Source organism: Phoenix dactylifera, unplaced genomic scaffold (assembly GCF_009389715.1).
Source record: "Phoenix dactylifera cultivar Barhee BC4 unplaced genomic scaffold, palm_55x_up_171113_PBpolish2nd_filt_p 001763F, whole genome shotgun sequence".
Lineage (NCBI taxonomy): Eukaryota > Viridiplantae > Streptophyta > Magnoliopsida > Arecales > Arecaceae > Phoenix > Phoenix dactylifera.
In genome coordinates, this window is record NW_024069061.1 from 23,815 (window position 1) to 36,154 (window position 12,340).

Below are 12,340 nucleotides of genomic sequence, written 5' to 3' on the forward strand. Positions count from 1 at the left end.
GAAAATAAAAACAAGGAGAAGGGGAGCTCGCCAGCGAGTCGACGGAGGGGAGGATCTCGGCCGAGGGTGGCTCGGTCCGGCGGTCAAGCGGCGGAGGCGGCGGCGCTTCCGGCGACGAGGGGAAATCAAAGAAAACAGGGCACTCGGACGGCGTAGAGCGAGAAGAGGGAGTTTTGGGCGGCGGTTCTCGGTCGGGATGGCACGCCCACCACCGGTGAAGGAGGAGGAGGGAGGTGAAGGGGCGGCGGTGGATCGATGGGGCTGGAGTCGGCTGCGACTGCCGACTTCAGCCCATTCGGGCCCTATTCTGACTTTGCTAGTAGCCTTCTCTTTGGTTGGACGAGTGCCTGTGTTCTTGTGATCTCTACTTGTAACTGAACGCTACTGCATCCGCATCAACAGAACGCTCTTTTCCACTTTTAGGTTGGTGTCCTAATTGTGCACTTTCAGCTATCACACTTGGGCTATTATCAACTACAAGGTTATCCCGCTTCCAAAATAACATTATGCTGTGAAACTAGCTCAACACTAATGATTTCAGTTGTAGAAAATTGCACTTTAACATCTTCTTTTCGATGAACTTGATTAGATACATGAGTCTGAACATTTTCTATTTCATGAACTTGGACAAAATCACCTTTTTTGGGAAGGTAATGCTGAGATTTCTATCTTTTCCTCATTGAAAATTAACTACTTCTCTAACCAACAGATTAGGTTGGAAGACTCCTTGTTGAGATGATATGGTCATCGTAGAATGAAGATGAAAGAGAAGCACATGCTCTGGTAACATACTGATAGTGTAGAATTAAAACGAATACAGATCCAATCTTGTTTAATAAGGAAAGAAAATACCCATGTTGAATGATCTTATTTGTAAAATAATCAGCAAAGATCGGAATTGAGTTATATAGATGCAGATACCGACCAGATGATTTTAGCTTTGCCTGTCACTTGAATGAATCGATGTCCATAGGTCAGTGTTATCAGGCATCACCAATGAAACGGAGAATATTCAATAAACAACATTAATGCATCATCATATCTTTGATCATATGCTAATCATTTTTTTTGACTCTTTGAGTTTGGTTATTACTCTAGAATATTGCAACTGAAGTATATTTGTTTCTTCAGAGTTTATAAGCTTTGTTTGTTCATAGATGCATTCAATTTTATGCTTGCATTCATTTAAATATCTCAAGACACGGTTTAAGATTCAAAGACTCTCCATGGAGTCTAAATGTCACCAATGCACCACAGTAAGGAATCTATGCTGAGGAAACTACTTGAAGCATTACAAGGCAGAAGAGTGTAAATCTGTAATACCGAGGGGCCACATATTGAAGGTGCCAATGAAGATGCCAAAATAAATAAATAAATAAATAAAGTTGAATGCTGTGATAACCTGGAAAAAAAACCACCTCTTGAATTAACAGACAGTTAATAAGTACATTATATATTGATAAGAATGCAGAGGGCATGCTACGTACAAGTGGATCTTTGAACATGCAGAACCTTTTGAGAAGAAAAATGTTTTTGTTCTGTTTAAGTATCAAATGGTAGCTGATGTCATGATGATGTTTCTTACCTAGTTTGTTGTATTCAGGGTGTACGGCAAGATAATTTGGTCCAAGTCTTTCTTCTTATACAAATTTACTCTGACAAACTACATAATAATATAAATTTAAAATCTTGAGAATAGAAGTTCATCAGCTAATCACTGACATGTGAAGGAAAAAGCAAAAGACAATGCTGATTTAGTTGAAAAATAGCAAGAGAAAAGGTCTGCACATACGAGGGACAACATTTTCTACTGACATGTGTCACTCCATTGAGACTTTGTGTATCAACGACATGTCTATAGGTTTTCTAAAGATAAATTAACTGCTACATTCTGTTTTGAGTCCTTTTTCCTTTGTCATGTACTGTTTAGTGAGTTTGAGGAAAGTGATATACAAGTCACTTAACTGGATTATTATCATTTCAACAGTTTTTTTTTTCTTTTTTCTTTCACTCAATGTGATTTTTACACCGATTCTCTGATAGGTATACCAAACTAAAATATTCGTGCTGATAATGTTCTGTCGTCTTTTTTCCTGAAAAAATTGAAAATTTTTGACCATATCTCTTGTGTTGTTATAATCCAATGTCAATTAATTTGGGTTTCCTTTTCCTTTTATGCGCATATGGGCAGCATCGAAATGCATATTTATGTTGAATCAGTTACAATATGATGCCCACACGCATTAATTTGTTCTTGTGTGCCGACACTAAATCGATGTTCCACATTTGAATATTCTAACCAGTGTGAAACAAGAATATCTGGAGATCCAAACGCTTAAGCGTCTATCTCATCACCCTCCTTTAAATGATTTTTCTGGAATGCTAACTTTGATCTCCCTTGGTCAACAAAGGATAGATTAACAGCAATTCAAACTGAGGTCATGCAATCCACCTAACTTCCAATGGAATGTTTCCTACCTACAAGTCTCTCGTGACATCTTACACTGTACCTTAATCAAGAAAATTTTGGAAGTGGATGAGGTATGGTCATAATGATAGATTGGCGGCCGACGACCACACGCTTATACAAAAAGTCGTCAAATTCTTGAGGCGGCCATGGAGGACGTAGTTGATAGTTTACTTGGACCAGAACTCCAGAAGTATGACTGATGAATTATTTTTCTATAAAAGCACATTCTGATATGCAGAATTCTATCAGTACATAATTGAAAGTTCTTAGAGGCACACTGTTTGTGTTGAGAATTTCCATCCTAATTCATACTTACAAAGTAGTCTTGATGGAAAAATCAAAATCCAACATCAATCTAATACAGGCCCCAACGTATGGGAATCTGATAACCATTCTAAGCATTGATGGAGGAGGAATTAGAGGAATTATTCCTGCTGTCATCCTCAGCTTCTTAGAGTCGGAACTTCAGGTATGATGTACTTCGAGCTGCAATAGAAGTACTTGCCTTGATTCTCCATTGGATGTTTCAGCTTGTTTAGACATTTAAATTAGGTCACATCTGTTATTACCGTTTCTGTTTCTTCCTTACAACTATGACTCAGGAGGCCTTTATCATTGATTTGTGCAGAAACTTGATGGCGAGGATGCAAGGATTGCCGACTATTTTGATGTGATTGCAGGAACGAGCACCGGTGGTCTTGTGACAGCAATGTTAACTGCACCAGATGAAGATAATCGCCCACTCTTCGCAGCAAAAGACATAGAATCCTTCTACCTAGCAGAAAGCCCAAAAATATTTCCACAATATGGGTAAGTATATTACAACTAGTAAGGATATTTCCGCACAATCTTTTTTTCAGCAATTGATAGAATTTTCCAGTTAATACTTCATAAATTTCGGGTTCAAATCCCACTTCTGACAAAAAAAAAACCTTCATAAATTTCTTATTTTAGAGGAATTTTGGCTCCAATAACGAGAATGGTTAGAGCTCTATGGGGTCCCAGGTACAATGGAAAATATCTTCATAAACTTATCAGGGAAAATCTGGGAAGCATGCGACTGCACCAAACCTTAACTAACGTGGTTATTCCAACTTTTGACATCAAGCGGCTCCACCCTACCATTTTCTCCAGCTATGAGGTGCGATCCTTCTTTAATCCTGTATATCTTATTTTCTCTATCTACATTCCCATGCTTCTGCTTACAGCACAGAGGACGACAGATACTAATATATGATTGGGAGCTAAAAGTGTAAACCATCTGACTGTGACATAGTAGCTGAAGGGGTCCATCACCTTCTTTCCCTTCAAAAAATAGTTGAAAGGATTCATGGCGGAAAGCAGATGAAATTTTGTGAACAATTCTTTAACCTGATGTGGACTCTCTAATCATCAGGCCAAAAGAGAGTCAAAGTCAAAAAGAAGCCACAGTTGCCCTGTAATTATAAGAAGAATTGATATAAGGTTAAAGTAATAGGGATTTACTATTGACTATATATTTTATTCTAGAGAACTTCATGAACCCTGAAATGGGCTAAAACTGTCGCATACTTAGCTTTTCGTAGCAAATCAGATTTAGCAGTGTTATTTAAAATATATTAGTTACTCTTTTTATATCAACAATCATAATGACCAGTATATATATAACTGCCAAACTCCAAAGTGCTTGAAGGGTAGCTGACAATGTGCATATCTTGCTTTCCATCTGTAGGTCAGATAAAATGTTCAGAACAAAATGAGAAAAGCTAGGCCAACTGATAACAAAGTAGATAAGCCCTATCTCTTATCATTTTGGTTGGTTATCGATTAATCTTATGTATCCAGCTGAAATTTTGCAGGTGAAGCGTAAGAGCATTCTGAATGCACAGCTCTCGGACATCTGCATTGGAACTACTGCAGCACCCACGTACCTCCCAGCCCATTACTTTGAAACCAAGGATGCCAAAGGGAACGTGAGAGAGTTCCACCTTATTGATGGAGGAGTTGCTGCTAATAATCCAGTATGTACGCATCAAACCATGATGATGAAATTTGATTATGATTTATGGATTGATGGTGCTAAGCTCTCTAATTGTGAACTTTCAGGCATTGATTGCGATTCGAGAAGTAACGAAGGAGGTGCACAGAGGGAACCCAGATTACTTCCCCTACAGACCTATGGACTATCGCAAACTTCTACTTATATCATTAGGAACCGGTTCAGCAAAGGTTGAAGAAAGGTACACAGCAAAACGTGCTAGCAAATGGGGAGTTCTGGGGTGGTTGCTGAGTGGCGGATCCACGCCATTGGTGGATGTGTTTATGCAATCAAGTGCTGATATGGTTGACATACACATTTCAGTGGTCTTTCAGGCCCTCCGGTCTGAATCAAATTATCTTCGGATTGAGGTATGAACATGTGATCAGGAAAGCATTAAAAAAAAGAAAAAAAAAAAAACTGGTGGCTTGTTTTGTTATAAATGAGGCCTTATATGTCATGGTTTCTCTTGAATGGAAACGTAGGATGATACTTTGAACGGGACTGTATCTTCTGTTGATGTCTCCACGAAGGACAACTTACAGGATCTCGTTAAGAGGGGTGAGCAGTTGTTGAAGAAACCAGTCTCAAGGGTGAACCTGGAGACTGGTGTGTTTGAAACAGTAGGGAATGGAGAAGGAACAAACAAAGATGCTCTTAGAAGGTAGAGAGAATCATTTCTGTTTGTTGCTACCTTCTTTTAACAATTTAGATTTGTGACAAAAAGATTAGTTGAACTTAATTGGTGTATATTCGCAGGTTTGCTAAACTCCTTTCACATGAAAGAGGACTCCGTGAGTCAAGATCCCCGCATGTGAAAATGCCCAGAAAACATTAATGTGCGTCGCTCGGTGTAACTCCATGAAATTTTTCCTTTCTTGACGGGAGAAGAAGCCAATTGTACACTGTATGCAAGCAATATACGAATTCATATATGGTGGATGAAGTTAATTCATGCAATTCAAGAAATAATAGCATTGTGACACTGCAGGCAAATTTGCCAGAAGGAAAGTTCTGTAGATTAGTACATTTTAAAAAGGCAATATAATTCATTCATTCTATTCTAAAAGTCCTGTGTAAGTATTAATGATTGTTTTGGTGAAGCTGGACTCTCTCTCTCTCTCTCTCTCTCTCTCACTCTCACTCACTCTCACTCTCTCTCACTCATATGCGTTTGAGGTGAAGACCTAAACTCCATGGAAGATACAAATTAAAAGCTCTCTCTTGATTTAACCAATTAAATGAATATAGACATATAATCAGGCTAGCTAAAAAAGGTGTCCGTATATAAAATATTCAATTTTCTGAAATGTAATGAGTTTGCAATACAAAACAATTTAACACTCCTTGAAGTTTAAGAAATGCAATCCATCTTCAAATCTCCCGTCTTTAAAACTAACTGCAAGTTTGACAACTATATCACTTGGATGATATTGGTTTGGTTCTCTGTATTGCTAACGAAGTTGTCAAAAAGAAGAACAAAGAATCGATAGAATATGCCTTGACGAAGAGATCTTCAAAATAAAAAAGAAAAAGATAGAAAAAACCAAGTATCTTGAGAATCAAATCCAAATATGTGAGACACGGGGCTGAAGTCGGCAGCCCTCGCCGACTTCAGCCCCGATTCATTTAGGGAAGGAGCCGGAACAGAGGATCGCGTGGGCGATCCTCTCCGGCTCCTCCGGAGGGGTAAACAAGGCAAGGGCGCCGCGAGATCCCCGCGGCGCCCCTCCTAGTCCATCCACGGCCGATTCACGGCCGTGAATCGGCCGTGGATCTCGCTTGACCGCCGCGATTTTCGCGGCGGAGAACCGTTACGATGGGGCTATAAAGCCCCATCTACTCCTTCCCCTAGGGCATCCCGAGCTCCTCCTCCTCCTCCTCCTCCTCTTCTTCCTTTCCTCCTCCTCCTCTCCGACCGGTGTACCCTCCCGACCGAGCGCCGCCGGATCCCCCTCGCGGCCACCCCCTGTTCTGAGACCCATCTCCTTGGGTTCAAGCGTCGCCGCCGCCGCCTGACACCGGATCGATCTTCCCTTGGCCGAGACCCACCACCTCCGTCGACTGCCGGTGAGCTTTCCTCCTTCTTGCCTTCGTTTTCATGCCCAATAACATGATGTTTCTTTCCCTGTTTTGGCCCCATGAACCGAGACCATTCTCGATTGTTTTCTTCACGCCGGGAGCCGCAGCGGCCGTCGGCCGCCACCATGATCGGCCGGCCATCGATCGGGCGACGGCCCCCAGCCGCCTAGGCCGGCCACCCAGGCCGACCACCCCGTTTTTCCCCCTTCCTCTCTCGGTTTCCATCTCCCCTGTCCATGGGGAGTTTGGGGGAAGAAGGAGGCCCATCACGGGCCAAACTGGGCCCGTTGGGCCCTGTCCATTTCAGGCCCAACTTGGGCCCAGTCCAGCCCAGTTAGGCCCAGTTGGGCCATACCCTATATGGGCCCAATTTGGGTCTATTTGAAATCCGAACCCGAAATCCAGTTCAACGCCGAATCCGAACCCGAACCCGAACCCGAAACCCAATAGTATTATTTTTGGATTTTCGCTTAGCTCTGAAATTTACAAAGAAATTAATTAAATGTTAACAGGTGAACCTGATCCGCCTGCCTGAAGTAGGAATTAAGCGAGAAGAGGTAAGTGACTTAATACTTCAAGTGTGATTTTCAAATAAATATATTAAATTCTGAAATATGTTTTGTATTTAGTAAAATGGGTCTGGCATTTCATTTGAAAATTTTGCTCTGAAATCCGTAAACTATGACTGAAAAATTTATGAAATCTGTTTTTATATATATATATTCTCAGCATGGCTATGATCTGTTCTGTTCTGTTCTGGCCCCGCCAATGGGGATTATACGTTGGACCTGTCGACTTGTATTCTGTGAGGAACCGGTTTCGACACCGCGCCACCGGTGATTAGAATAGTGGTTTCTGGACACCGTTTCCACCGGTGACTAATAATAGTGGTTTCTGGCACTCTGTGCAACCCATGCCGCTGGGTTACGTGGTCGTAGCCTATCATGTTGAGATTATGATATCAGAGTTTTATAAAAACAAAAATGATATTATTTGTGATTTGTTTCAAACATTATCCTGTATTTTGATCTGATATGCTCTGACCCCACTCTGGGGTATTTTGTTGCTTACTGGGCTAGTGTAGCTCATTATTCTGTATTCTCCATTTTTCAGATCCAGAGGCTTGATCGCACGGGATTGGGGAGTGCGTTAGAGATTTCGATGATTCTTCAGTTATTGGCATTTTAGTTAGTTTAGTTTGGACATTTGAATTATGTTGGCATATGTTATTTTGGAATTTTGTAAGACTGCTTTTGAATGATTTTAAGTATTTTGTCAATTTTAAGCATCTGCTATTAATCCTTAAATAAAGTCTTGAACATCTGTATTTGCTTTGATGTAATCCGATGCCTTGCACGTCTACGCGGCCCGCCGTGCGGGCGTGCGGCGTCTGCCGCGCCTCGGGCTCGGGGCGTGACAGATTTGGTGGTATCAGAGCCAGGTTTAAGATCACTAGGGATTGTAACTGAAACAATTATATTGAGCCTAAGTTTTAGGATTCGTAGGATCCGTCAGAAAGGTTGAGAGATGGGTAGGAACCAGATAAGGGGATAATGTTTATTTATTTTATTAACTATTTCGTATTATTCTGTTTGGATGATTTTATAATATCTATATATTTTTACTGAATCAGAATGCCGCCTCGTCGTGTCCGTAGCCTGAATCGGATGGTCAGGGGCCCTCGGGGAAGAGCCCCTACTAACCAAGCGGGCGAGGCACCGCATAACTCAGGGACCCAGGGTCAATCAACTCCAGAAGCTGCCGCCGGAAATCAAACTCGGGTGCTCGAACTGATCGAGGAGGTCGTCGGGTTAGTACGACAACAGAGGCAACAACCTCAGCAACCAGTCCAGCAGGATGTTGCTCCTCCTGAGCAAAGAAGGAGTATAGCAGAATTCAAGAGAATGGCACCTTCGGCTTTTAAAGGCACCACTAGTCCTCAAGAGGCCGAAACCTGGATAAATGAAATGGAGAAAGCCTTCAGGGCAATGGAGTGCACCGATGAAGAGAAGGTCAGATTTGCCACCTATAGCTTCAGGACCGAGCTCATCATTGGTGGATGTCTGTGGAGCGCACATTGGCACCCGAGCATGAGGCGCTTACCTGGCAGAGATTCCGCACAGCATTCTACTCCAAGTATTTTCCCTCCAGTCGCCTGAGGGAGCTAGAGAGGGAATTTCTCAATCTGAATCAAGGAACTATGACTGTGGATGAGTATGAGGCAGAGTTTGACAGGCTATCTCGGTTTGCTCCCACCCTCGTCATGGATGCAGAGTCTCGGATGAGGAGATTTGAAGAAGGATTGAAGCCTCACTTACGTCGGAGTTTGGCCGCAATAAACTCCACAAACTATGATGATCTGGTAGACAGGGCTAAGAATCTGGAAATTGTCTGGAAAGAAACCTATGATGCCAAAGATAAGAAACAAAAGAAGAGAAGCAGAGATTATGATGCTCGCAGTGGACAGAATTCTAGCAAAACTGCAAAATCACATAACCAATCTTGGCAATCAGGGAAGCAAGGATCTGATGGAAAGACTATTCAGCAAGAGAAGCAGAAGTGTGATGCATGTGGTGGTATGCATAAGACTGAACACTGTAGACGATTATCTGGTGCCTGTTTTAGATGCGGCCAGCAGGGTCATAAGGTAGCTGAGTGTCCTCAACAGGACCTTCGATCAGTTCAGAGGCCTCAAACTTCAAGAAACCAGCAAGTGCAAGCTTCTCCTGCTCCGGCTCAGTCAGCTCAGCCTTCTTCTCCTAAGCAGCAGAAAGGGGGGAGACTGCGCACACAGGGTCGTATTTATGCACTGACTCAGCAGGATGCTCAGGCATCCAACACGGTGGTGTCAGGTACATTGCCAGTTGCTTCTGTTTATGCTCATACACTATTTGATTCTGGTGCTACGCATTCCTTTGTGTCATCTACATTTGTGCAAAAACATGATCTGCCTTGTGTGCAATTAGAGTATGATCAGCATGTTAGCACTCCTGCAGGGAGTGGGATGATTGGTAATCAGGTCTGCAAGACTTGTCCAATTCGGATTGTAGGTAGAGACTTGCCTGCTGATTTAATAGTTATAGATATGCATGACTTTGACATAATCCTCGGTATGGACTGGTTAGCATCACAATTTGCCACCATTAATTGCCATGAGAAACGGGTAAACTTTCAGATCCCCAGAGATACCGAATTCAGCTTCGTAGGGAGTGGTGCTTATACCTCCCCTCGAGTTGTCTCCGCTATGCAAATTAAGCGGCTGCTTAGAAAGGGGAGTATGGCGTATATTGCCACAGTGGTTGACACCAGACAATCAGATCAAAGATTGGAAGATATTCGAGTAGTGAATGAATACCCTGATGTCTTTCCGGAAGACCTTCCTGGCTTGCCACCAGATAGAGAAATTGAATTTGCAATTGATTTAATTCCTGGTACCACACCAATCTCTAAGACCCCCTATAGAATGGCTCCAGCTGAAATGAAAGAATTAAAGGAGCAGTTGCAGGATCTTCTTGATAAGGGTTTCATCAGACCTAGTATTTCACGTTGGGGAGCTCCAGTCTTATTTGTAAAGAAGAAGGATGGTAGTATGAGATTATGTATTGATTATCGAGAGATAAATAAAGCAACAATAAAGAACAAGTATCCTCTACCAAGAATTGATGACTTATTTGATCAGTTAAAGGGTGCTCAGATATTCTCTAAAATTGATCTTCGTTCTGGGTACCATCAATTAAAGATAAGGGCTGAAGATGTGCCTAAAACTGCTTTTCGTACTTGCTATGGGCACTATGAATTTTTGGTCATGCCTTTTGGACTGACAAATGCCCCTGCAGCTTTTATGGATCTGATGAACAGGGTGTTCAGACCCTTTCTGGACAAATTTGTAGTAGTCTTTATTGATGATATCTTGATCTATTCTGGGAGCCAGGCCGAGCACGAGCAACATTTGAGGTTAGTACTGGAAACCCTAAGACAAGAGCAGTTGTATGGTAAGTTGAAGAAAAGTGAATTCTGGCTAGACAGTGTGATGTTCCTAGGGCATGTAATATCTAAAGAGGGTATCTATGTGGATCCAAAGAAGATCGAGGCAGTGGTCAACTGGAGCAGACCCAATAGTGTTACTGAGATTCGCAGCTTCTTGGGCCTAGCAGGATATTATAGACGATTTGTTGAGAATTTTTCCTCTATTGCTGCATCTTTGACTCGACTAACTCGTAAAGGAGTTAAGTTTGAGTGGTCAGATAAATGTGAACAGAGCTTTCAGGAGCTTAAGCAACGTTTGGTGTCCGCTCCCATCCTTACCCTTCCCTCTAGTGGCGAAGGTTATACCATCTACAGTGATGCCTCAAAGAAAGGATTGGGTTGTGTACTGATGCAGAATAATAAGGTTATTGCATATGCTTCCCGACAATTAAAGTCATATGAGGAGAACTACCCCGTTCATGATCTGGAGCTTGCTGCTGTTGTGTTTGCATTAAAAATTTGGAGACATTATTTATATGGTGAATCTTGTAAGGTGTACACTGATCACAAAAGTTTGAAATACCTTTTTACCCAGAAGGAACTAAACATGAGACAGAGAAGATGGTTAGAGTTACTGAAGGATTATGATTTGTCTATTCATTACTATCCGGGAAAAGCTAATGTGGTAGCAGATGCACTGAGCAGAAAATCCACTGGTAGTATTGCTGCCTTACTCACCTCTCAGAGGAAAATTCTGGAAGATCTGAGGAGAGCAGAAATTGAGGTATGTTGGCATGACTCCGATGCACAATTGGCAAACTTACGTGTCCAACCTACCTTGATAGAGAGGATCAGGATTGCTCAAGCAGATGACCCTCAGTTGCAAAAGCTTAGAAGTGATATTGAATCAGGTTCTCAATCAGAATTCAGACTTCATGAGGATGGATCATTGAGATACAGGAACAGAATGTGTATTCCAAATGACTCCGATTTAAAGAATGAAATTATGAAGGAAGCTCATAATACTGGATATACAGTGCATCCTGGGGGTACTAAGATGTATAAGGATTTGAAAGGTACATTTTGGTGGAATAATATGAAGAGAGAAATTGCACAATTTGTGGCTCGGTGTTTGACATGTCAGCAAGTTAAAGCAGAGCATCAAAGACCGGCAGGGTTGTTGCAGCCCCTACCACTTCCTGAATGGAAGTGGGAACACATCACTATGGACTTCGTCTCCGGGTTGCCTCGCACTCTTAAAGGTTATGATGCTATATGGGTGATTGTGGACAGATTGACAAAGTCGGCACACTTTTTGGCATTCAAAGTAGGAATGACCTTGGAAAAGTTTGCAGAGCTCTACATTGAACAAATAGTGAGGTTGCATGGGGTACCCGTATCCATTGTTTCCGATAGGGACTCGCGGTTTGTATCTCACTTTTGGAGTAGTTTGCATAAAGCCTTGGGGACCACTCTGAGCTTCAGCACAGCTTTCCACCCTCAGACTGATGGCCAATCAGAAAGAACCATTCAGACCTTGGAAGATATGCTAAGAGCTTGTGTAATGGATATGAAAGGTTCTTGGGACCGTCACTTGCCTTTGGTTGAGTTTGCATATAATAACAGTTACCAGGCAAGTATTCAAATGGCACCTTATGAGGCTCTATATGGAAGAAAGTGTAGATCACCTATCTGTTGGGATGATGTTGGTGAAAGAAAAATTATGGGCCCCGAGATTGTGCAACAAACAGTAGAGAAGATCCAGCTGATCAGGGAACGCCTCCGGATAGCTCAGAGCAGACAGA

The 12,340-nt window shown here is 42.1% G+C and overlaps 1 protein-coding gene across 1 annotated transcript; it reads left to right on the top strand.

Annotated features, from left to right (window-relative positions):
- Window positions 1–1,065: 1,065 nt before the first annotated feature.
- Window positions 1,066–5,571, top strand: LOC120109060 (patatin-like protein 2). Its single transcript, XM_039122791.1, has 7 exons — window positions 1,066–2,939; window positions 3,099–3,280; window positions 3,425–3,611; window positions 4,309–4,470; window positions 4,556–4,858; window positions 4,973–5,151; window positions 5,247–5,571. The coding sequence occupies exons 1-7, from the start codon at window positions 2,799–2,801 to the stop codon at window positions 5,323–5,325; spliced, it is 1,233 nt and encodes a 410-aa protein (XP_038978719.1). The 5' UTR covers window positions 1,066–2,798; the 3' UTR covers window positions 5,326–5,571.
- Window positions 5,572–12,340: the final 6,769 nt, after the last annotated feature.